The sequence below is a fragment of the Sitophilus oryzae genome, unplaced genomic scaffold, assembly GCF_002938485.1.
Source record: "Sitophilus oryzae breed Bouriz unplaced genomic scaffold, Soryzae_2.0 scaffold_1203_pilon_pilon, whole genome shotgun sequence".
NCBI classification, from domain to species: domain Eukaryota; kingdom Metazoa; phylum Arthropoda; class Insecta; order Coleoptera; family Curculionidae; genus Sitophilus; species Sitophilus oryzae.
Window position 1 is genome coordinate 452,235 of NW_022145842.1, and position 25,428 is coordinate 477,662.

The window sequence follows — 25,428 nt, forward strand, 5'->3', positions numbered from 1 at the left end:
ACTAGCTGCTAAATACTCGCTAACGCAATTTTAGAACATGCTTTTTATTATCTGGATTGTATTCTGTTCATCTTATGCTGTTGTTTATTTCATATTAATATTCGTGTTTTAGATCTAAATTTTAATGCTTTTTAATTACTTTCACGCGATAAAAAGTTAATGTTATTTTTTAATACCTTTGTGTGTAATATTTTTCATATTTATATCTAGCAAAACTATCAATAAATACTATTATTTATGCAAAAACTATATGCAGTACCATATGGCACAATTCAAAAGCCCGACTATTGCGGTGACGTCACAAATCGATGTCTCTGGCCTGTATCTCATGTTGGTTATGGCTAAATATTGTTATGCTTTCTCTATGGATACAACAGACTATCGCAAGCTGTTACTAGGATATTTTATTAATTTTAATCATTAATTGTGTTTGATCGTAGACATTGTGAATGATCGTAAACTAAAAAGTATATAGTGTAATTGAAACCACTAATTTATTCCACTAATTGGGAAGTTCTGAATGAAGCTTTATGTCCAATTACAAATATTTATTTTAACAACATTAACATTATTATTAACATAACTGTGTAATACAACCACTCGGACGACATGAAAAGTTACCCTATGTGAATATAGCCTACAATTAATTAGCCATTAAAAATTAATTATCATTAAATATTTTTTAAAAAGATTCAAAATAACAAACTAATTTTAAATGCTGCAGAATATTTAGAAATCTCGCATAGGCTTTTCAGCACAGTACCTCTAAAGACAAATTATATAAAATATATTTCTAAACAAAAAAAAAGCATAGTTCATAGAACGTTTAAGAAGCCAAATAAAGTTCTATAATTTTCTTTAAATTCAAAATACACTCCATACAATCGATAATTTACGTTGATCAAGAAATAAATTAAAATAATACTGTTTGTTTCGAAATCTTTTTTAAAATTTGCGTTTAAAAAGCCAAATAAAGGTCTATAATTTTCTTTAAATTCAAAATACACTCCATACAAACGATAATATACGTTGATCAAAAATAAATTAAAATAATACTGTTTGTTTCGAAATCTGTAAAATCTAAATAAAGCTGAATTTATGAGTACTTACTACAAAGTAACTTGATATCAAAAATTTTTTTCGTCATCTATCATCAACTATTAGATTAGGCCGAATAGTAAAAGTTGATAGCACGTTCAAGATTATAATCGGCAGCCAAAATAAGTTGCACCAGACAAGATTTCGTCGGAGCATCTCCCAGAATGTTTCGCAACTGTGCCACCTGCGACTCGAGCTTCGAAGTCGAATGTCCTTCAGCTTCTTCAGACGTTGTTGGTGGTTTATTAACGACCTAAAAAATCACCAATCTCTCAACTCAAAAATTATGAACACTTGTATTAAATTTAAACTTGTTTTTAAATCGTTAGAAAATCAACGTGTGAGAAGAAAAAGACTATAATATCATACTAAGTGACAGATAACTCACATATTTAAAAGCTGTTCAAAAATGTGTTCAGTTAGAAGTTAATTTTATAGCCTCCCATTAGTGATAAGTTGTTATTTAACTATCTGTTATTTTATAACAATTATTTAGAAATAACATAACGCAACCGTTACTACTTTTAAAAAATAACAGATATAAAATAACGGTACGCAGAGATCGACCGTTCGTGAAACGAAGTCGGCGCTCTGCACCGCCACGAAATTTGATGCTGCTCGAAGCAATTCCAAAAAACAACTATGGATGGAAAACATGTTATTTCGACAACCATCGATACAGGCGGCGAGATACAACGGACAACGGAGTGGGGAATGCGCTACCGGCGCGGCGCGGCTAACGTAGCTGCATCGGTCGATGGTCGTGTGGGGCTTGAAACAGCTTAAAAATAATAGGATATAAAAGAAGCAGCTTTTTTGAAACAGTTGCGGGCATAACGCCTGGCGGTCGAGATAACAGGAGTGGGAAAGGAACGCTACTGCATCGGTCAATTGTCGATTGAGGCCCGCAACGAGTTGGAGAAGCAGTCATTGCGAGTTGGAGAAGCAGTCATTACATACGTTGTTTTTTAACCTGTTACGAGCATAACAGAGCGGCGGTCGAGATAATCGGAGTGGGAAAGTAACGCTGCTGCATCGGTCGATTGTCGATGGAGGTTCGAAACAGGTTGGAGAATAACGCATCAGTTGTTTTAGATATATTGTTTTTCAACCTGTTACGAGCATAACGGGCGGAGGTCGAGATATTATGGCGCTGTATGTTTCAGTACTTACTTATTAAGTTTCAATATTTAGGTATTTATTTATTCTGAAAAATTTTCAGAATAATATTTTAAGATTTTTTAAAAATGTATACAGGGTGTTTTGAAAAATCTGGTCATTGATTAATCACGATCCTGCTTCAAGCCTATGACGTAAAAAGCTGATTTTTGGAAAACGGATTGACTTTAGGGTGTAGAGGTTCGATAAGAAGGGATTTTTTGAAACTCGAATTCTAACGGGGTGAAACCATCCTCAAATATTAGAATATTTTTTATTTAAAAACCGGTGAGTTTTTCGGAAAAACTCTTAAAACACGTATATTTTATTATGTTGTTTTACATATTTTAAGATTTTTTAAAAATATATACAGGGTGTTTCATAAAATATGACCACTATCACTATTCTGCTTAAACTGCTTGACGTTTAAAGCTGATTTTTGGCAGACGGATTGACTGTGGGGTTGAGGTTCGATAAGGAGGGGAATCTCAAATTCCAAGAGGGTGAAAACGCCCCTCAAATATTACAATATTTGTTATTTAAAAAACGGTTAGTCTTTCAGGAAAACGCCTGGACACGCATAATTTATTTTGTTTTTTTACATATTTTGAATTTTTTTAAAAAATCATACAGGGTGTTCCAAAAAGTTGAGTAATTGATTAACCACGATTCTGCTTAAACTGCTCGACGTTTAAAGCTTATTTTTGGCAAATGTGAGAAAATTTTATCCAGTTTGTATGTTAATGGAAATTCTTGTTTTGCTTTATCATCACCATTACCAATTATTAATTTGACGCGAACGAAGTCGCGGGTACACGCTAGTTTAAGTGTAAAATTAATTCGAACTCTAGTGTGTAGTTGGTTTACTTATGAAGAATATACTACACATTTTCTTATATTGATAATTTTTGACCGCAAATGGTAAAATCATAACTAAGAGCTTCTTGCCCGTCGAGTGAGATGCACCCGGTACACTGCTACGCAATTCAGGATCTACGCGGATCGAGGGGCAGGGCGTAGGTAGATCGGAATGTATAGGTATATAGACGAGAGGCGGAATTTTGGCTTTTTTTATATCGCAATTTGTAAACAACCACCGTTTTTAGAGAGATATTTTAGATAACAATCGATATTTACAAACGTTTTGACACCCTGGAAATACTACCACCGAGCACGTCATTGTTGCAACTTGCAACTACGTTAATACGCCTGGCGGTGACCGCCTCATACTCTTTCAGATATTTAGCAATAAAATACAGAAACCTGTTATTTTTAAGCTGTTATTTTAAGCTGTTTTTTATAAATAACTATAACAGTTTCAACTGCTATCTAAAAATAACAGTTTTGCCCATCACTCTACCTCCCATACACCAGCGGATAAGTTGGCCGATTTAATAGAGGGTGACCCCGGCATCGAAAAAAGCTCTATATTAGGCTTTTGATTTATGATTTTTATTTCCAAAATGGGCAATAGCAACGGTAAAATATTTTGTCAACATACAGAATAATTCAAACATATTTTCAAACTTAAGTTGTATATTTATATATGGAATACTGTATATTTTTAGCTCAGTGGATTTATCATTAAATTTCCATTCGAAAAATACCATAATATCATATACTATCTCTCTCTGTCTTTATTCCTGTAAAGGTGCCTCCCCATTGCTCGTGATCCTGCTCGCGCTCTTGCTTCTGATTGTGCTTGCGTTCCTTGCGCTTCCTGTTTGTCGTGTTTCTCAAGATCTTTCGGCTCGCAAGCAACGGCGTTCACATTGTAATGTAGTGCTTGCCTTCCTGCTGTTCGGACATGGATGATACCGAAGTATTTTTAATAGCGGCTGCTAGTGCGATCATTATTGCAAAACGAAGGAGGCAAAGAGAGAAAAAAGGCAGTGTTGGATGTCTAATAATTTCAAAAGTAGATCCCAGCACAGTGAAAGTAAACTTCTACACGATTTACAAACAGACAGAATGTTTTTTAATAATTTTTATCGCATGTCCGCTACTGATTTTTAAAAACTTATTAACTTAGTTGGCCCCCGTATAGATAGAAAAAATACAACTTTTAGGAAGTGAATTCTGGTTAAAAAAAGATTGGCTATAACATTAATATTCCTTGCAACTGGAGACTCACATACCAGCTTGGGTTATTCATTCAAAGTTTCCAAGCAAACCATTTCAAAAATAGTACCAGGCGTATGCCAAAATATAAATAAAGTTCTCAAAAAGATCAGATTAAGATAAGTAGGCAATATAAATATAAAGTTATGTTTTATTAAAGGTATATTTAATATTGCTAATCCAAGAACAAAACACAACTATTTTTAATTCTGAAATACTGTTTAATTCTGAATACTATAATACTGTTTGCCATGTTTTTAGTGTTTCACGGGTTCGTTGGGCTTGCTCGCGAGCAATGTGGACGCACCTTAAGAGAAATGTAGTGGTCAAGTGATGTGCTTCTGGGTGAGCTTTGACAGCTGGTTCCAGGAAGGCGAGCGGCCCAGGAAAAAGACCAATATTTTTCCTGGAACCTTGCCATGTATGAATCTTTCCATACAAACAGTATCCCTCCTCATAACGTGACCGAAATGTTTAAGTATACGAGACTGTATAGAAGTTGAGAGACGTTCTGTAATATTCAGTTGTTGGATTATGGATTCATTGGTTCGTCGGGCAGTGAATTCTGAGCCAGTAGTATCTCAGCTGCGTCATTTTTTTTCATTTCTGTCTCATCGCCCAGGACTCGGAATAGAAAATACTAGGAGCTAAACAAGCCTCTTTTTTACGTGTTTTCATATGTTTTTGACTAGCCATATCTTTTATGTCTCGTCATATACTATGCCCAGTGGTTTTTGAAGTATAACCGTTTTTAAACTAAAATTTACTGCTTATTTACAGCCCTCTCAAAATTCTAAATCCGAAGAATTTTACAATTTTTAAATAATAAATACTGTATAATAGTGTCTTGTTCAAAATTCAATCTACCAAAATGTGTAATCTTGTTTAATATACAGTATGTCCCTGGATTGTCTTTACAAGAAGAAAAGGTTTTTATTTTTGATATTTTGAGAAAAATTCTTTTTGCATAAAAAAATTTGCTTGTTCTAAAATTGTTATTCCCGTTTATACTTTTCCAAATTTCCATGCCGTTTTAGAGAAAATTAAGAAAAAAACATGAAAATGTAGTTAAATTTTTCCTAGGTAGATTTTTCCTGACCAAGGATAGATGAGTAGAAGCGCCGCGTGTGCAAGACAGAAGATAAAAATAAGTTGTTGATATATTTGCGACAGTGTCCCTACTTATTTACATATCAACGTAAGTATACCATGCTGGACACTTCATCTGCGTGATCTGTATTTTAACGCACATGACAAAGATAAATATAAACGACCGGTTGACAGACAGAGACAAAATAAAAAGAGCACACAGTATTGCCGGTTACCTGTGTGGGAAAATGTTTGTAGGAAAAAAATTAACTATTTTAAAAACTTCCATGTGTAATATAAAGATAATAAATGTAAAATAAAGATAATAATATATCAAAGCTAAATATAATATATTACAGCTGTAGCAAAATGTGTAACTGATTGTGAAAAATAAAATTCCAATCCTAGATGCAACTTTTTCATAAACGCCTACTGGTGCGGTTTGAAATTTTGATGTAAAATCCGCAAGCAATACCGCAAGAAGAAATGTATCAACCCAACTTTTATCACTTTTTTAATACAATGATTTTAATACATTTGATTTTCGATTAAGCTGTTTGCATCATACACATTGCTGTCATGCAAGTTAAATTCCAGACAACGCTTTTACGATGACAAGAATCATATATGATCTAGGATTTATAAAACCATAACGGTGCTGATCAAAATAATAAAATAATAAAATAGAAAATTGATTAATCGGCTTACGTCGGAATAAATGCTGTCAACGTCACTCTCAAGATCAGAATCGGATGTAGGCTCAGGCATTGTCCATACCATATCAATTATTTCGGATTGTAAAGCAAGGGGTAGGTCACCAAATTCCTCACCCTCCATAAGTTCATGATGAGCTAATATGAACCTTGTGCACATTTTCTAAAAGTATAAACCACTTGACGTTACTAATTAAATTTGAATAACCTACTTATTAGTGGGTCACAGAAAAGTAAGATAAAATAAAAGAATAAATTAGTCAAGCCAATGAAAAACTCGTATTTTATTTAATGTAAATTTAAATGAGTTAAAAGATAAAAAAATCTTATTTAATTTTGCGTGTCTGAATGCGTATACGATGTTCCATATCACCAACTTTCTCATTTTATTTTATTTTTCTGTAAGAACCCGAGTAAAAAAAACAAAAAAGTAATCCGGAGTTTAACCATAGTTTTTTTAATGCAAATAATTAATCTTCATACAATTTTATGACACCCGTATTTTTTTATTTTACTTCAATCTCATCCCATTTTTTTAAAAAAAATTAATCAATATTAAGAATTTCAAATTTACACTTTTGCAATCTCTGACGTCACCTACCAAAAGTGTCACGGTTTGCCACCAGGTACAAAGGTAAATAAAAACCATTTTTCTAAATGTATTTTAAGGGGTTTTCGGAAATAAAATCCTAGATTAGGTAGTTTACTAATCAGCTGTTCCAAGATCAGTGCTGAGAGTAATCAGCTGGTAGTTTAATTACGAACGGTTTGATTATGGTTTGATCATTAGATTAACCGGGTTAACAATCACATTTAAATATATTTTGTAAAAAGAGATAAATTAAACAAATATAATCTTTACCTAATCTTAATATCCCTCTTTAACGATTGTATAAGATCTATTTTTATCCTATTTGTTTTGCTTTAAGCATACTTTTTAGTTTCTGTAAGACTATTTTTTATAAAAACAAAATATGTTTTATTTTAGGCTTTTTTAAAATTATGCCATTTAAAACAAAAACACTATACTTAAACTTTATTTTAATCATTTATTTACTGCCAACATAATAAACATTCCATCATATTAATAATAAAAAAATATATCAATTTTTATCTACCATTGTGATGAAAATTTTCAGAATTGTCTATCAAGTTCCATTCTTTCATTATGCCTGGCTATTTTAATCTAAATGTTTTAAACCACTTTTCTGTAGTTCAGTTTTCATTTTTTTCCTATTGGGTGTCACCGATAGTGCTTTTTCGCAGTCAGTATCTTTAGAATTAGTTTGATTTTTTATTTATTTAAAATCTAGTTACTTGATGCTATGCTGATTGGCTCATTTTTACGGTCACTAACAAAATATCATGTATTTAATCAACATTGGATAAAGTGATTTCGGACAAAACGGTTGTTAAAAAACTTTATATTTCTATGCGGACCGTTACGTTTAAAATTACCCTAGAAATGATCAGCTGATTAATTCTACCCACCTCGTTAGGAGGGTTAGTAGGATCACAACATATGGCAAAAATCGAGTTATTCGGATCACTTTCCGAACGCATTGACTCGTTTTGAGATCACTTTTCGAACGTCTGGATTAGTAATCCTATCAATCCGATCAATCAGATCACAGTTTCCGAAAACCCCTTTAAAGTAGATATAAAATTAATTGTAAAATAAATCTTAAGGAACTAAGTTAATATGATCTTCACAGCAAAATCTCGTACTTTTGCTGACATATTGTTGTCTTGTCGCTACAAACCAGACTCTTCGACGGCTTTCATACAGTTCTAAAAACTTTTTCTGAAGAGCCTTCAGAGTTATTTAGACTGACCTTCACAAAACAAACTTTAATACCCTTCATTACAAAAAGAATAAAGAGGGTACAATAAAACAAAATTGAAAACTCAAAGTATTTAACGCCAAACGCAAAATCAACAAAATACAAATCTAACCTCGAACGCCTCGAACATCCGAACAACTTTGGTAGTGTCACAGACTAACCTAAATTAAGTTAGTTTGTGGTAGTGTTTAATGCTCCGATAAAAATGGCAGTAACCTGTTAATTATAAAAATTTAAGTTTTAATTTCTAGTAGTGAAAAATATAAAAGTAAATTTAATATTGGGGTAATAAAGAATAATCCCACATAAAAACGTATTTTTTAACGATCTTAATAAATAATAATAATAAATAGAAAAATCTAACGTGATTTTAAGATATATGGTGTAAATACGGTAGCAGAGAACTAGACACGCCAAATATTATTCTTCAGAGGCTGGAGCGCCCTCTGTCAACTATTCAGTCAAATGCTGATAGGTGATGTCACAATTTTCTACGCGTCATTTCAAACCGGTGAAATTTGTATCGAATTTGATTTATTATTTATTCCTTAATTGTAACTTCGTTGCATTTCTTTTTGTATTGAGGGAGTACTTTTTAATCACTTCAATTGAATTTTATATTAAAAATAACAAAAATTTACTATGGTTAAACACCGGATTGTATGAACATATACTTAATACCATACAAATGAAAGAAAACAGCGTCAAAACGGCTGACGCCGAGAATGACATGGTAATTTTGGCAAAGTCAAACCCTAGACGTTATTACTTGGCCAGTATCATTTAAAAAAAACATAAGTTTCAGTCATATTTCGAAAATGACAGATCCCAGCGAGAACTGTTACGCCACTGGTTTCTACGTAAAATACTCTGCGGAACGCAGTTTTCACCTTTTTGATAAGCTATAAGATACCTAAGATACAAAGGAAGTCGAAAAATGCAATATTTTCAAATTCGACCTGTATTTCAGAAACCAAGGGGGCTAAAACAATTCTGTTTCATAAAAAAAAGTAGCACAGTGTTGTGAAAACCATCTTTGTATCTTTAGTCATAAACGGGAAACCCCATTAAACTCACGAAAATGGGACACACATTATTATTTAAACATTCTATATATGACAGAAGCAAATAAGAATTATACCTAAAACTAAATTTGGTTAGTGGCATCCAAACACCAAATTTCAATTTTCTAGTATGAGTTGTTTTTGAAATAAGTTAATAAGATTTATAGGTCACTATATAAATATAAACTATACTCTTTTTTTTTCTCAGGTAAGATTTCGACAGACGATGACAGAAGAAAAGCAGATGACGTCCCATACCAACCTATTTATTTTACTAAAAAAAGTTTCTAATAATTTTTAAGTTAACTCTGGATGGGTTTAAATATAAATACGTCATGCGGCGTCACTTGTTGTTTTTAACCAGTTTTATTGGTTTATTTCAAAAATGACAGATCGTATTTCAATTTTATTGGTTTGAGGGAACGATGAACGACAAACGGACGCTGACGCGTATGAACTCGCCTTTAGATTTTTGACGTTTGTCAAAGTCTTGCCAAATTATAGGTTATAATTTTGTGACAACTTTTGACAAATACCCTGCGTTTTGGAAGATGATGCATTTTGATTCGTGTTATTACGTGTGTTTTGTGTCTTTTGAAGTCAAGTGGACGAAAAATCGAGTGAAAATTAACTGTAGAACCCAGAGCACAGTTTATGGTTAATACTCGCTGCCCACGCAGAAAGTCTTATACAGATACACCAATAAAGTTACTATCAATAAAGTTCGTATACCATCTCGTCGTAGATAAGTGCATCTCGAATATGGTAGAAGGACCATACTAAAAACTAGAGTAGCTGTAAAATATCGACATCACACGATAGGTAAATAATGGATTTTAGTACTGCAGAAAAATAATGTCAAAAGGTACTGGTTTAAAAAAATTAAGATTAAAGTTAATTAATCAACCTGTGAGGTATAAAATTTGGTAAGTGTTATTATTAATAAAATAGTTTGTTTTATTTATTCCTGCGGAATATTACAAACTTGTATTTGTACAAAAGTTATATTGATAAATATAATCATAAATGCGGGAAGTTTATTAAAGCTTGAAAGTAAGAAATAGTTCTTTTTTATATTTTTTGGTATGTGGTGTCTTGTTTTTGTTTGTTTTGTATTAACACATACCGTTTTTTATTAAATAAAATAACTCGATTACATTTTTTCAGTTTTATACAGTTTTTTTCACAATATTTTGAAGTTACTTGTCAGTCAAATTTTAAATACATATATTAATGTCCTGCTATGCGTTCCAGTTGTACCAACTTATTTCTTTGTAAAATAAATAAACTACTTTGAAATTAAAATGACAGACACATCTATCACTGTCAAGGATCTTCTCGTTGGACAGACTATAATGACTTCATAAGGAAAGGTAGCATCAAGAAACTCATCACCTCACCACGAGGCAAGCAAAAAAAACAGTTGTAATAACTAGGACATATCTGTTATAATAAAATTTCAATTTTATAGAGAAAATTCTACATAATTTGTTTAGTAAATACACCTATAAAGAGTAAAACTTACCTTCAAAATCATAGCGTTATATTGATAGGCGATATTTAATAGGTACAATACAGAATCAATATCGATGCTCTTCTTAAGAGAACACTCACAAGTCTGTTTAAGGGCATCCATTTCGTACCTGTCACTAAGCAACATGAGATCTAATAATTGTTCCATGGAAAGATCTTGTTTCTGTATTTTCCCGCCATAAAGATATTCCAAAAATATTTTAAAAACAACAGGATTTATCTCGTGAATTTCAATTCTCCTGTAAAAAATTAATCTTAATATTCAAAATGTTTTGAATATAAAGTTATTCTTTTGTTGTTCTTCAATTTCTGTTCAGAAATTGAAGAACAACAAAAGAATAACTTTTAGAAATTGTAATTATTGTTTTCAATAATAATTAAATTGTGCTTAACGATATTTAACATAAAGTATTATTTAATATATGGACATTGCATATTCCTTCTCGCTGACAACGGTAGATTAAATACAGTGGAAGGTCCACCAATCGCATACATGGCACCGCTTGTGTGCTGTCGATAAAATAAAGCTCAACGCGTACTGAATTAGAACCGCCCCGACCGGGAAGATTGGGTAACGATGCGTAGAAAATTAATTTTCTACGTGTATGTAGAGAAGTGCGTAGAAAATGTAGAATATGTAGAATATTAAGTACAAAATGTATAAAATATGAGAACAGCAGGTACTATAGAAATTTTAAAACATTTTCCGATGCACGTCATACTTTGAGTGACAAGCGATGGCGACAGCGCTGTCAGATTGTGATCCATTTATGAGATGAATCTTAATTTAAAAGTTACAAACAATATATTTAGTACATAATTTTTATATATTTTTTTTATGTCAGCAGCTACTTGCTACAAATTGAAATAAGTAGAAATAACTTGAAAGTGGTATAATGTGCTTACCAATCAATCTTACTTCTCTGACTGCATTCAAGGATAATAAAGGACCTTTATTGTCACGTTCGCGCTCAAAATATTTTATCAGGGAAGCTAAAAGCGCTTTGCTTCGACTGTTTGAAGGCTTCGGCATATTTTCAATCCACAATTTAAAAAAATGCAGTAAAAAATTTCGAAAATTTAGTTCTTAAAAGAACTGTTTGTGCTTAGAAGTACAATTTAAGAAGAAAAAAAACTATGAAAAACGGCAAAAAAAACGAGAATTCCTCCCAAAAATTCAACAACACGATATTATACAAAATAATGACTGACACTAGGATAATTGTCAAATAATACACGACAACATTGCTGAACATGGCGCAATGTGACCAACAAGGCGATAATAAAAATCGGTTTAAACTAATTTTTGCAGCTTTAATCTAAATAAAATATCTGTTACAATCATTTGCTCTATAAAGTATAATGAAGAGCTGCTTGGTATCTTAAATAAGTAAACAAATTTAAACATTTTTGCTAAAATTTCATTTACTCAGGTTTATAGGCTTTAGTGTCAATGTCGATGTGATTGATGACGTGCATCGGAAAATGTTTTAAAATTCCTATAGGTATTAAAATGTGTAAACACTCAAATTAATTTTGTATATTTAAAGCCGTTGTCCCCCTTTTCGGATTTACAGTCTCCTAAATTTCGCCCCTAAAAAGAGTTTTTTTTAATATCTGGCCCTGTTGGACAAAAATCACTAAATTTGGTACACATTGTTTTACCATAAAATGACGTTTTTTGATGCTATTAACTTTTTTTAACTAACCAAACCAAACCAAACTAAATATTATTGAAGAAAAAAATGGTACGCTACTGTTTTTTTTAATAAAAATAATTTTTAAAATCTACATTAAATTTGGAACAAATTTGATCTCTTGACTTTTTTTGGTACGACGCGACGCACCGTTTTCGCGTAAAAAATAAAAACCATTTTCATATATGACCAAATCGCTAAAATTTTAATGTAAATTCTCATAGCAAAATTTAACATTTTGACATTTTGCTTCGCACTTGGGTAATAAAAACAAGATTTTAGAAAATAAAAAATTATTTTAAATTTATGTTTGCCGTTTTAAAAATTTTGCCATTGAAATTTACGGTAAAATTTTAGCGATTTAGTCACGTATGAAAATTGTTTTTATTTTTTACGCAAAAACGGTGCGTCGTACCAAAAAAGTCAAGAGATCAAATTTGTTCCAAATTTAATACAGGGTGAGTTTTCTACGATGTTCTCTATGGGCATCTCGGAAACTACTGGAGATAGAGAGTCAGTTAAATGGGGAAAGAATTGCAGTTTTGTGGGGTCATAAATATGCGCTTTTCAGATTTTTGAAAAAGTTCATGGCTTACAAGATATTTCGAAAAAACCAAATTTTGGCTATTTTAAAAATTGCCCCTAATTCCATTATAATCTATTTTAGACAAAAAGTGTTCAGATAAAAGTTGTAGATAATCACATTCCTAATGAGTTTGTGTTCTCCGATTTTTTCGAAAGCCTGTCATTTTTGACATATGACACAAACATATGTTTTTTTAAATGGAAACCATAGTTGGCTATGACTTCATAAAAAGCGCCATTTTTTAAGCTTTTCAGCGATATAAGCTATAATATGTTTCTTTCACAAAATTAGTGAGTTATAGCCAATTCTTATCTTTCTTGACTAATTTCACTTAGTTAGCCATGGAAACAAGTTCAATCGTCGTTGCTCTCAGAAATGTGAAATTGTGTCACATCCAATCTTTCTAAATTAAAATAAACAAAAATTGTAAATACAATTTTTTTCAAATGAAGAAAAGCGTGTAGGATTATTGGTTCAACTTTTCTTGGCCATACAGGATACGTTGACCGGTGAAAGTTACTTACGTTTTTTAGAGAACGGTTTTCAATGGTGTTCAAATTTTGTTGTGATTTATAACATAAAAAGACAAAATATATTATTAAACGGCTCTTTACAATTTACACTACAGAAACTAAAACTTAAAAAAAATAATATCACTACGTACACTTTAAGTTATTTTAGAAAATGTTCAAAAAATCCGCAATTATTTTGAGTACATAAATGCATCTTTCTAAAACTGAATTTCTAGCTATTGTCGCAGAACAACCGGTCGACTTAATTCTTTTGTAAACCTTGTTGTTAACCATACCGCATAAAAAATCTAAAATGGATAGGTCATGTGACCGAGGAGACTCATGCAATTGGTCCACCTCGTTCTATCCCTGAGTTCATAATTATGATAAAAATAATTTTTAACATTTCTTTCATTGTGGGGCGGGGGTTGGTGTGTCATAATGCAAGTCATGTTGGAACCACTGTATTAATGCGCGAGTATCTAAATTTAACTTTTCTAACATGTCTTGAAAACCGTTCTCTAATAAACGTAACGTTCACCGGTCAACGTATCCTCGAAACTGTATGGCCAAGAAAAGTTGAACCAATAATCCTACACGCCTTTCTTCATTTAAAAAACTCTTATTTACAATTTTTGTTTATGTTAATTTACAAAGATTTGATGTGACAATTTCACATTTCTGAGAGCAACGACGATTGAACTTGTTTCCATGGCTAACTAAGTGAAATTAGTCAAGAAAGATAAGAACTGGCTATAACTCAGTAATTTTGTGAAAGAAACATATTATAGCTTATATCGCTGAAAAGCTTAAAAAACGGCGCTTTTTATGAAGTCATGGCCAACTATGGTTTCCATTTAAAAAAAGATATGTTTGTGTTATATGTCAAAAATGACAGGCTTTAGAAAAAAACGGAGATCACAATCTCATTAGCGATGTGATTATCTACAACTTTTATCTGAACACTTTTTGTCTAAAATAGATTATAATGGAATTAGGGACAATTTTTAAAATAGCCAAAATTTGTTTTTTTTCGAAATATCTAGTAAGCCATGAACTTTTTCGAAAATCTGAAAAGCGCATATTTATGACCCCACAAAACTGCAATTCTTTGCTCATTTAACTGACTCTCTATCTCCAGTAGTTTCCGATATACCCATAGAGAACATCGTAGGAAACTCACCCTGTATATATTTTAATAATAAAATATATATAAAAATTTATTTAAAAAAACAGTGGCGTACCATTTTTTTCTACAATAATATTTAGTTTAAATACCGTAGAGACGCCACTGATGAAAATAAAAAAAAATAATAGCATCAAAAAATGTCATTTTATGGTAAAACTTAAATAATTATGGTTGACTGTTTATATTAAATTACAATTACAACCATTAAATTATGGTTGATTGTTTATATTACATTTTATTTGTATTATTTTTTATTATTTTATTGCATTTGATTTTCCGTATTCAACCCACGTCACTGTTAAGTTTAAAAGCTTATCAATATTGTAACGATGAAAATATTAAATATTTAAAAAATACAGAGCCGGACTTGAAATTAGTTTAAATAAATTGTATCCAAATTTCCAAAACAAAAAAATATATCAAGTGTGACATATCATTGTACTCAGGAGAGCGAGTTCTTTCAAAATCTGAAATAAAAATTGCAGGTCCGTATTTAAAAAAAATAAGTTGGCCTCTGTATCTCACAAATTATCAGCTGATTTGAAAATCTAAAAATACTATCAGATAGCCCTGATAAAATGGCTATGAGAATGTGCAATTAGTTTTTTGATTTTCTAAAAACTATCCACAGGAAAAAATATAATTGATTTTCAAAAATATCCGTTTTTTCCAAAAACCTCAGCAATCCTTGAAATTTTTAAAACTTTTTTGATGGCATCTTGGTGAACATCCCAAAGTGGCAACTTTGCCCCAATTTAACCATGCTCGTATCTATTACGGTTACCGAGTTACCAATGCTCGTACCTCGAATTTGTAGCACCCTGTATACACCGCGCACTGAATCAGATTGGTCCGGCCAGCAAAGGCGACCTGCGACCATTGTAAAAGTAGATATAGGCTTGGTGCATTTCAGTTGATTTTAAAAAATTCCGACCGTAGCGCTGTATACAGCAGAAATCAGAAATTTTCGCTATGTATTTCACGCCGCCCCAGTTACAGTTTGTTGATCGCATTAAAATAATATTGAAATCTTGGCTTTATGATAATATTTAAGAATAGTTTTTTGCTAGTGCAGTTATTTGCTGTCCTCCATTCGCGAACTTCAAGTGTGCTTTACGCCCTGGGCTACTCGAGAACGGTTCTGAAAGGAGCTGTGCGCAATAGCCTGGTGCCTTCATATGGCGCGGAACAGTTCTGGAACTTTATGCCTCAATTGAATGGAGTGAGAGTATCGCGTTCTTGAACAGTTCAGAGCTGCACAACTGCGTGAATGGAGGACAGCAATTGAAACTATAAAACACTCAGGTACGAAGTTTGTGTGATGTAACGCTGTTTCGGGTAGTAAAAAAAAGTAAAAAAGAATCCGAACTAGGCGTCATGTGGTGTTTTTGTGTGACAATTTCAAATATTAATAAAATTGGCAAAAAAAATATTAACACTTAAAGGAGAGCTTAATTAGGGCGTTGTTGGGTGCAATAATATTCAATAACTCAACTTTTAAGATATTCAACTCTCCCGAAACAACATTGTATAGCTTCACAGTTTCTCATACCAATTTAATCAAAAGCAAGAATGGATTCAAGCAGTTCGACGAAACAAGTGAGTAAACAAAGTGCTCGTTACATAGTCTCAAAATTAAATAGACTAGGAGAGAACAGACTATGAAAGGATAAAATATAATTTACAATATTAATGATATAGTTTTTTTAATCAACTAGTGATTAAATGTTTTAAGAACATCTTCTAAAATTATAATTAGCTATGTAACTACCTTTAAAAAATCGTTATAACCGAAATAGCCCCAATTATGACTCCACTAGCAAAACCGGTGCGTAAAACTATGCTCGCTACTCGCTACCGTAGTTGAACTCATCTAAATAGTTTTTTTTAGCTGGAATAATGGATTATAATACAAGTTAGACCTGAAGATATCAAAATATTTATTTTTTTATTTTTATTTTTAAAGTTTTCACAAACTATTCTAACATTTTAGAATTATTAAATAATAAATTTTTCGTATACTCGCTATTTAAACCCGTGTATTTGAATAAATCAATTGTTTACGATATTCTCCGTTGGTGGCAGCACCAGCGGAGAATGCACCAAGCCTATATAGGCCACACTATTAACTCTAAAAATTATGTATGCCTATAAAATAAGCATCAGAAATTTAAATGTACTATTGCACAACACTTCTTTACTTTATTAATTGCTAATACAATATAATCGAAAAAAAAACGGCATCGAATGATGGCTATGAAATGTAGACCGCTGTCATTTTATATGTAAAATTATATGGGGAATTTCATCGATCATCATTTCCAAGCCAACTAGACGCCGTTTTTTTCATCATACGGTATTTGTACTTGTGTATAGCTTCCTTCATTCCAGATAACAGGGCCCTTCTAAACCAATCACATCTTGCAGCTACAATAACTCTATGTGCTTTAAAAATATGTCTGTCTGATTCTGCCGTTGCATTATTCTCACAAGAATTTTCTTTAGTATCACAGATAATTTCAAACTCCATATCAGTATCTATCCCTTCACTGAAAAGTTTGACCAAATTCTTAGAAAGATTGCTATCTTGAACTGCAGGAGGCACACATAATGATTTAACCAAATTCAACTAAAAAAAGATTGTATTAATTCTGGCTGGTTCCACACCAAAGATAAGCAGGTTGCCTCGTAACTTTGGACCAATCACAGCAGTTGGCGCGATTACATCAGCTACGGGGATTTTTAAAATATCTGTTAACAAAAGGTTTAATAGTTATAGAATGTAGAATATTTAGGAGGGGAGTTAATCACCGCGACCTTACAGGTCTATTGTGTGTTTCCCTTTCTTGAGTTATCAACAGTTATAACTCATCATACTGTCTTACGGCTTTAACAAAAGCCAGTATCTGAGACGGCTCCACAGAGGCCAGATGACTCCATCCCCGACATCAGCAGTACCAAAGTTCATGGCACGAATGGTCGTCGTCTCGGCGCACTCAGTGATAAGGTGTTCTGGTGTTTCTCCATTTTCCCCACAGAATCTGCATTCACCATTGTTTCTCAGCTTCAGCCTACTGAGGTGTTCGTTGAGGAAACCTGTTAGAAACCCCGTGACAATCCAAAGATTGTTTTTACTTAAATCAAGGAAAACGTTTGATTTTTCTGAGTCGTAAGTTTTGAGGAACTTTTTCGAGTGTCTTAGACCGTTGGAGGACACCCATTCCAAGTTACGGACGGAGTCTTCCAGATTCTTCAGTTCCGCTTTCAGTTGGTTCCCGTTTGGAAATTAATAGTAATAACAATTGAGCGTCCGGATTGCACAACGACCTTAGCGCGTGGCCGCAAGCAGCCCAGTAGGCAAGCGAGACAGCGACGCGACGCGCCGATTTAACAAAATAAAATTTTTAAACCTGCCGTCATTTCGTTAATAATTATCGTAGCGTGTTGATTTTTGCATAGAAATACTCATGAATCTTTAGCGCTTCCGACAAGCCTAAATAACTCGATTATTTTTTATATTTTCGATTTGTTTACATTGCCCGAGCATATTATAACTTTGAGATAAAAATCTCTGTTATAAATTTTAAAACTGACAGATATTAATACTATCATTTAATTAGTTATACATTTAGTTACAACATATTCAAAATTTAGGTCTATCGGTTTATGCTAGTAGTAATAACGAGTATAAATAAAAAAATGGTCAGTACAACGCTCGCCGTTTTTAGCGCACGTTCAGCTTTGGTTTTAGTTTTAGCGCTATTTTTATAGAAAATAAATTCTGAACTTTGATCAAATGACAAGAACATTATCATTGCCGATATCTCCTGGTTATAATATAGTTCTTTTTTCAAAATATTGCATTGTTTTAGCTTTAAAAAAAAGTTGAATTATGCGGCTTTTTTGCGAGAGCTACCGGAGCTGCGTCAATAAAGAGATGGTTATGTACGTCAATCATAGCCACAATAGACTCTAATTTTACCTTGTCATGAGGTTTTTTGGAAATATTGCACTTCCGTTTATCCGGATTTCTACTAACTTTTGACCTTTCTTTTCGGTCGCATTTCCCTCTATTTAATAATAAATAATTTAAAAAAAACGCACAAATACTACTGGTAGTAAACAAGCTGTGGCAAAAATTTTCTATACTCCGTGTAAACGAAAGACTATCAAAAGACTATCGTGTAACAGTAGCCATCTCTTTATTAACGCAGCGCCGGTAGCTCTCGCAAAAAAGCCGCATAATTCAAGTTTATTTTTAAGCTAAAACAATGCAATATTTTGAAAAAAGAACTACATTATAACCAAGAGATATCGGCAATGATAATGTTCTTGTCATTTGATCAAAGTTCAGAATTAATTCTGTAAAAATAGCGCTAAAACTAAAACCAAAGCTGAACGTGCGCTAAAAACGGCGAGCGTTGTACTGACCATTTTTTATTTATACTCGTTATTACTGCTACCATAAACCGATAGACCTAAATTTTGAATATGTTGTAACTAAATGTATAACTAATTAAATGATAGTATTCATATCTGTCAGTTTTAAAATTTATAACAGAGATTTTTATCTCAAAGCTATAATATGCCCGGGCAATGTAAACAAACCGAAAATATAAAAAATAATCCAGTTATTTAGGCTTGTCGGAAGCGCTAAAGACTCATGAGTATTTCTATGCAAAAATCAACACGCTACGATAATTATTAACGAAATGACGGCAGGTTTAAAATTATTTATTTTGTTAAATCGGCGCGTCACTGTCTCGGTCGTCAAGGTCGTTGTGCAATCCGGACGCTCAATTACACAAGTTAAATTGTTCTTCTATAAAATCTTTATTTAATTTTGCTGATATTTGACATTTTTAAGCAATACTTGTATTGGAAAAAAATAGTTTTACCTTTTTACCATGTTAAAATATCGAAACCTAGTTGGAATAATTTATTATTCATATACATCAGTCAGCAAAAACAATACTGAACATTATAGGTTGTTATAGGTAGGAATGATCTCTATTTCTAAGGAAAATTTGATAAATAATTTTAAAAAACTATCTAGTTCATCAATTATAATACACTAAAACTAAAAAAATCAAGCTGAAAAATGCTGAGTACTACACGATGACGCGCAATATGGCGGCTAATGTCAAATTACGAGGCAACCTGTTTAATTTAATAACCTTGAGTCCACACCATCGCATCGCAGGAAAAGCAGAAAGGCGGATCAGCGTATCGATCTCCAGCAATTATATTGACTAAAATTTTTGACATATGCATTTTCGCGTATTCAAGGCCATTGCGCCAAAAGTTAACTCAACTTTAACTTTAGGCGTAATGGCGTAAATTGACAAACATTACATTTAAATCGTTTCTGTCCTTTTTCATTATCGCCTCCATCTCTCTGCTGTATTTATATTTTGGTTTCAATAATTTTGATGTCTTTTTAAGCTTAATTTTCATACATCCGTTAACCGACGATACAATATTAATTTTGTTGGTTGAATTTAAAGACTTCGATTTGTTAGAAAATTACGCAGCTCTTAAATTTATTGCATTTTCATGCCTCGGTTCATTGGATGTACGATTTGCTTTTTGCTTGTGATTGATGTCATTTTATATTTTCATTTCCATAACGATTTCGCTGTTTTACTTATAGTCTAAGAACTAGCAACGTTTTCGAGAGGGAATTTTAAGAAAGCTGGTTCTTTAATATAATATCTTTTGATATGTTCTCCTGAACAGAGTACTGGCTGCTGGTAGACGTTGCGCGTCTACTGCGCATCATAAATTCGACCTGTATTTCAGGAACTGAGGCTAGGACAAAACATGTGTAGCATATTAACTCTCATAAAAAAGTAGCAAAGTAATGTGAAAATCGCATCATTGTAACTCTACTATTAAACGAGAATTCCCATAAACTACACTAAAATTAGATACCCTGTAGAGATGTGATGCGCAGCAGTGAACCGCAGTAGTCTACCGGTAGCCAGACAGCCCGGACTTTGATCAGGAGAGCATAACAAATGATATATTAAAGAACTAGCTTTCTTAAAATGAGGAAAATGCATGTTTTTAAATAATGGTTTTAAAAAATAGTTCATATAATTACAAACTGAACAAAAAAAAATCGTTGATATCGGTTAAGAAATGCCTCTAATCTAAGATAATTAAATATTGTTAATTTAAATGGCCGGGCAAACGCTCTCTACCGCGCCTTGCCGCTGTGACGTCACCCGCCGTTCTTCTGGTTGAGTGGAGCCAGACGCGTGTTTATTTTACATAGTTTGCTTTTAAACGCTGTTGAATCCGTGTCAAAATTTTAGTTATTTGTGTTAATTAATACATAATTAGTAATTAGTGATATTTATAAATAGTAATGGATGAGCGAAAACAAAAAAAAATGCTCCAAGGCCATGAGAAGAGATGAAAAGAAAAACGTTAAATTATCCTCTATTTTTACGATTTATTGTTGTGAAGATCATTTTGATGTAAGTTCATATATTTATGTATATTGTCTTACATAGGTATATGAAATTTGAATGTACAGGTTATTCATTATATTTTGACACCCACATACAGCCTTAACTGCAAGTTTTAGAAGAAAACATTAAATAAAAAAGTTGCATGGTTTTTCATATACTCTCTTTTAAAATTAATTCTAGTTATACAGGGTGTCTCAAAAAAGGTGGTCCAGAAAATTGTAGGTATTTTTCGCTTTTCAACTGTCAATATTTCGTAAACATTTGAAGATAGGTATAGGATATTATACATAAAATATATGTAGAATATCTAGAAATTTCCGAAGAATCCAAAAATATATAGGGTGTTTCACTTAAAAAAAACTTAATTTTGGCGTTTGCTTCTGGGACACCTTGTATAATATTTTCATTACTGATACACAATTTATTTCCTATAATTTCGTAAAAAAACAATCTTTAAAAATAACAAGGGTAAGGGGGTGTCAATATATATAAAAAAACTTTCTTTTTCACGCTATGCTCTGGAGTTATTTTTCCACGTACTAAAGAAATATTTTTGTCTCTTATAAAAGTTCGTAACAGTAGGTACCTACTTATACTTAAATATGCTTCAGTACTACAAAGAATAAATGTTACATACCTCTCTGTTTTTTTCCTCGTAATTCAGCACCAATAAATTGGGAATTTGTATTTATAAAAGCAGCCAACATAAAAGCATCGACTTTTGGCAAGTTATCTGATTGTGCTTTTACAAACCCGGAATCTGCCATTACTTAAAAAATTCTCAGAACACACAACACATACAAATACTAACTGCACAAAAAAGCATAAAAAACTCCTTCAATCAACGCTAAAAGCAACAAAAATGTCTTAGTAAGCCATCTAAATACGTACATAAACGGAACACGTCTGGCTGCTGCTGGCCATCGCGCGTCGACGAGAACGGCGGGTGGCGTCAGACCAATAGAATATCGTTTCAATTCGCGAGGCGTCGTTTGCGTTATCCATAGTATTTTAATGGCCCATTTTATAAAATTGTGGTACTGCTTTCAAGAAAAAAGTTTTTTTTTTGCATTTATACATATTTATTCTAATAAATTGAACAGTTTCTGGCGAAAAATAAAATATATGCATCTTCCTCATTCTCGTTTTCCCGACGTTGTTAGCTCTTGTACTATTATATTTTTATTAAAGTTAGATTAAATTTGTCAAAAAAGTGTCAAAACATCCGTTATCGTAAAGCTTGATTTTTATGCGTCCGTTATCCGTTGATACGATGCTCCGACGGCGCTTTGATTGATCATAGCGTTTTCGCACCACTTTTCATCCCTACATTTTTTACTCCACAGCCCGTCAACGGAGAAATATGGTATGATAACGGAAGTTTTGACACTTTTTTGACAAATTTAAACTAGCCTTAATAAAAATATAATAGTACAAGAGCTAGCACAGTCGGAAAAACGAGAATTTTAAGAAAGCTGGTTCTTTAATATATCTTTTGCTATGCTCTCCTGATCAAAGTGCGGGCCATCTGACTGCCGGTAGTATACCCATCATATTATGAGTGTAGTAATGTTTGTAGTTAGTTAGTAGTAGTTTGTAGTTTGTAGTTATGAGTGTAGCCATCATATTATGAGAGTAGTATACCCATCATATTATCATACCCCGCATCACATCTGTACAAGGTATCCCATTTTCGTGTGGTTTATGGAATTTCTCGTTTATGAGTAGAGATACAATGATGCGATTTTCACATTACTTTGCTACTTTTTTATGAAAGTAAATATGCTACACATGTTTTGTCCTAGCCTCCTTAGTTTCTAAAATACAGGGCGAATTTATGATGCGCAGTAGACGCGCAACGTCTACCGGCAGCCAGACTGTCCGCCACTCTGTTCAAAGAACCAGCTTTCTTAAAATTCTCTCTCGAAAACAATGCTAGCTCCTAATCAGCAGCGAAGTTGTTATGTAAATGAAAATATAAAATGACACCAATCACAAGCAAATCGTACATATATCCGATGAACGGAGGCATGAAAATGAAATAAATTTAAAAACTGCGTAATTTTCTAACCAATCGAAGTCAACCCATTTTGAGTTCAACCAATTTAAATTCAACCAATAAAATTAATATCGTATCATCGTATCGTCGGATAACGGATGCATGAAAATCAAGCTTAAAGTCTTTCTCCGTTGACGAGCTGAAGTAAAAATTAAGGATAAAATGTGGCGCCAAAACGATATGACCAATCAGAGCGCCGTCGCACAGTGGTACAGACTGGGCAATCATCGATCTTAACTTAATTTTCTACCTTTTTTTTTGACGTTGAAATTCACAAATTATGGTCAACGGATATCAAATTAACTTCTGACGAAAAATTAATTATATCCGGAAATCCAGATAAAAAATACAGACCCTTAAACTTCAAGGAAATGACCGAAGTCCTGAAAGTCATTTTAATAGTAAAATCACCGTGTAATTTGGAGACGTCTATAAATTATTAACCATTTAAAAATATTATATTGGTCAATACAGTCTAAAAATATGATCTTTTTTATATTTTGTTGTCTACAGAGTTGTTGCAGAGTTCAATATTATCAGTTTTAGAATTTCTTATTGAATAAAGGCAATTTTCATATAATACTTGAAATAATCAAGTATTTCATTTAGGAATAGACAAGAATAAGTTTCAAACTGAACGTACTGTAAGATATTGCACATGCGAAGCAAATCAAGTCGTCTGCGCTATCTACGACAAAACGTTCAGCGGGCAATAATGTCATGCGCTGTCAAATATTTAAATGTTAGTTTTTCAAACTGCGTTCGTTTTAAAGGTGTTTCTAATTTTTCTGTTTTTTGTGTGATTTGTTCGTTGTTGTTTATTGTATAGTGTTAGTTGTTACTTGTTGTTATCGTTTTTGTTGATTGTTGTTGTTTTATGGCTATAAACATGCCTATAAGCCGGTTAAGGCTACATCAAATATTGATGGAATTTCTATCGAAAAAGGTGGGAAAGCGAAAAAAACGCGTGATAGATTTTTTGAAAGAACATTTTCAAACAAACGACGACGAGGATGCGACAAGAACTTTGACGGAATTTACCAGAAATTCCTTTTTTGCGCCTTATACAAATTGGAAAAGCGTGAGCCGTAAAAAAAGAAATTGTCTTCCCAGAGGTAGTTGTTAATTGTTTAAAGGAGATAATTTATCTACGTCGAAAGGTGCAAGTCTAGATACATCAAGGGCTAAGACTTTTATTCCTTAAATAATTTCCATCTACAATTTTTTAAATAATTTATACCGGGTGCGTCTCAAAAGTGGCTCACCCCTCTAAATTTATTATTTTTTTAGTTAAAAAAAAGAGATTTGGTATGTTAGTATATGACATAAATTAGGATTGATTGACGTATTCAATTGTTTTCGGTCACTTCCGGTTTCACCGGAAATGACTATAACTTTTGATTTTTAAATGGCACCCTCGGTATTTTTTTAATTTATTCAATAAAAAATGTCACTCTGAATAGAATAACATAGGTATCATATATCAACTTTTGACATTTTCTGATATGGTTTATTTGAAATTATAACTTGCGGTTCGTAACGAAAATTTGACTTGAAATACCAAGTGTGTGAAACCACGTACCTCGTTCCATTTGAAAAAATTGAGATATGATTAAAAATACGATTTGAGCATTTTCTAACTGGCCAGGACAAGACACTAAAAACATTAGACGATCAAATCTATTTTTCTAAGGCTCCTTGATGAAGAATTGGTGTTTTTAACATAGCAATGGCACTCTAGATTGAATTTTAAAATACAATTTTTTATTAAGCGAGAATGTCAAAAGTTGACATATCATATATCATTTTATTCAGAATGTCATTTTCTATCGAATAAAGTAAAAAAAATACCAAGGGTGCCATTTAAAAATCAAAAGTTGTAGTCATTTCCGGTGAAACAGGAAGTGACCAAAAACAATTGAATAAACCAACCAATCCTAATTTATGTCATATACTAACATACCAAATCTCGTTTTTTATCTGAAAAAATAAAAAAAGTTAAGGGGTGACTTTTGAGACGCACCCGGTATTTATATATTTGTTAGTTTCACCCCACTTCATTCCAATTTATTTATTTTTTCTCAAGGTTATAAAAGGTTCAAGATGTCCAAATTATTTCAAAAATAGGAAAGGTTTATTGTTGCGAACTGTTTAAAATAACTTTTTCTACATACCCTGTATAATTCTATTTCATCTTGTATAATTTTTAATTCAAACTTGTTAGTTTTGAATTTCCTTTATAATAGCATTCGCCTATGTAAATCTGTAAATAACTACACATTCCAA

The 25,428-nt window shown here is 32.4% G+C and overlaps 1 protein-coding gene across 1 annotated transcript in view; it reads right to left on the reverse strand.

Annotated features, from left to right (window-relative positions):
• Positions 1-437: 437 nt before the first annotated feature.
• Positions 438-25,428, reverse strand: part of LOC115891930 — a 30,217-nt gene continuing 5,226 nt past the window's right edge. The window contains exons 11-14 of the mRNA XM_030912537.1: positions 16,971-17,233; positions 10,613-10,859; positions 6,175-6,342; positions 438-1,351 (exon numbers count right to left, since the gene is read on the reverse strand). Of these exons, the coding sequence (XP_030768397.1) occupies positions 1,166-1,351; positions 6,175-6,342; positions 10,613-10,859; positions 16,971-17,233 (864 nt within the window). The 3' untranslated portion in view covers positions 438-1,165. The remainder of the gene's footprint in view (positions 1,352-6,174; positions 6,343-10,612; positions 10,860-16,970; positions 17,234-25,428) is intronic.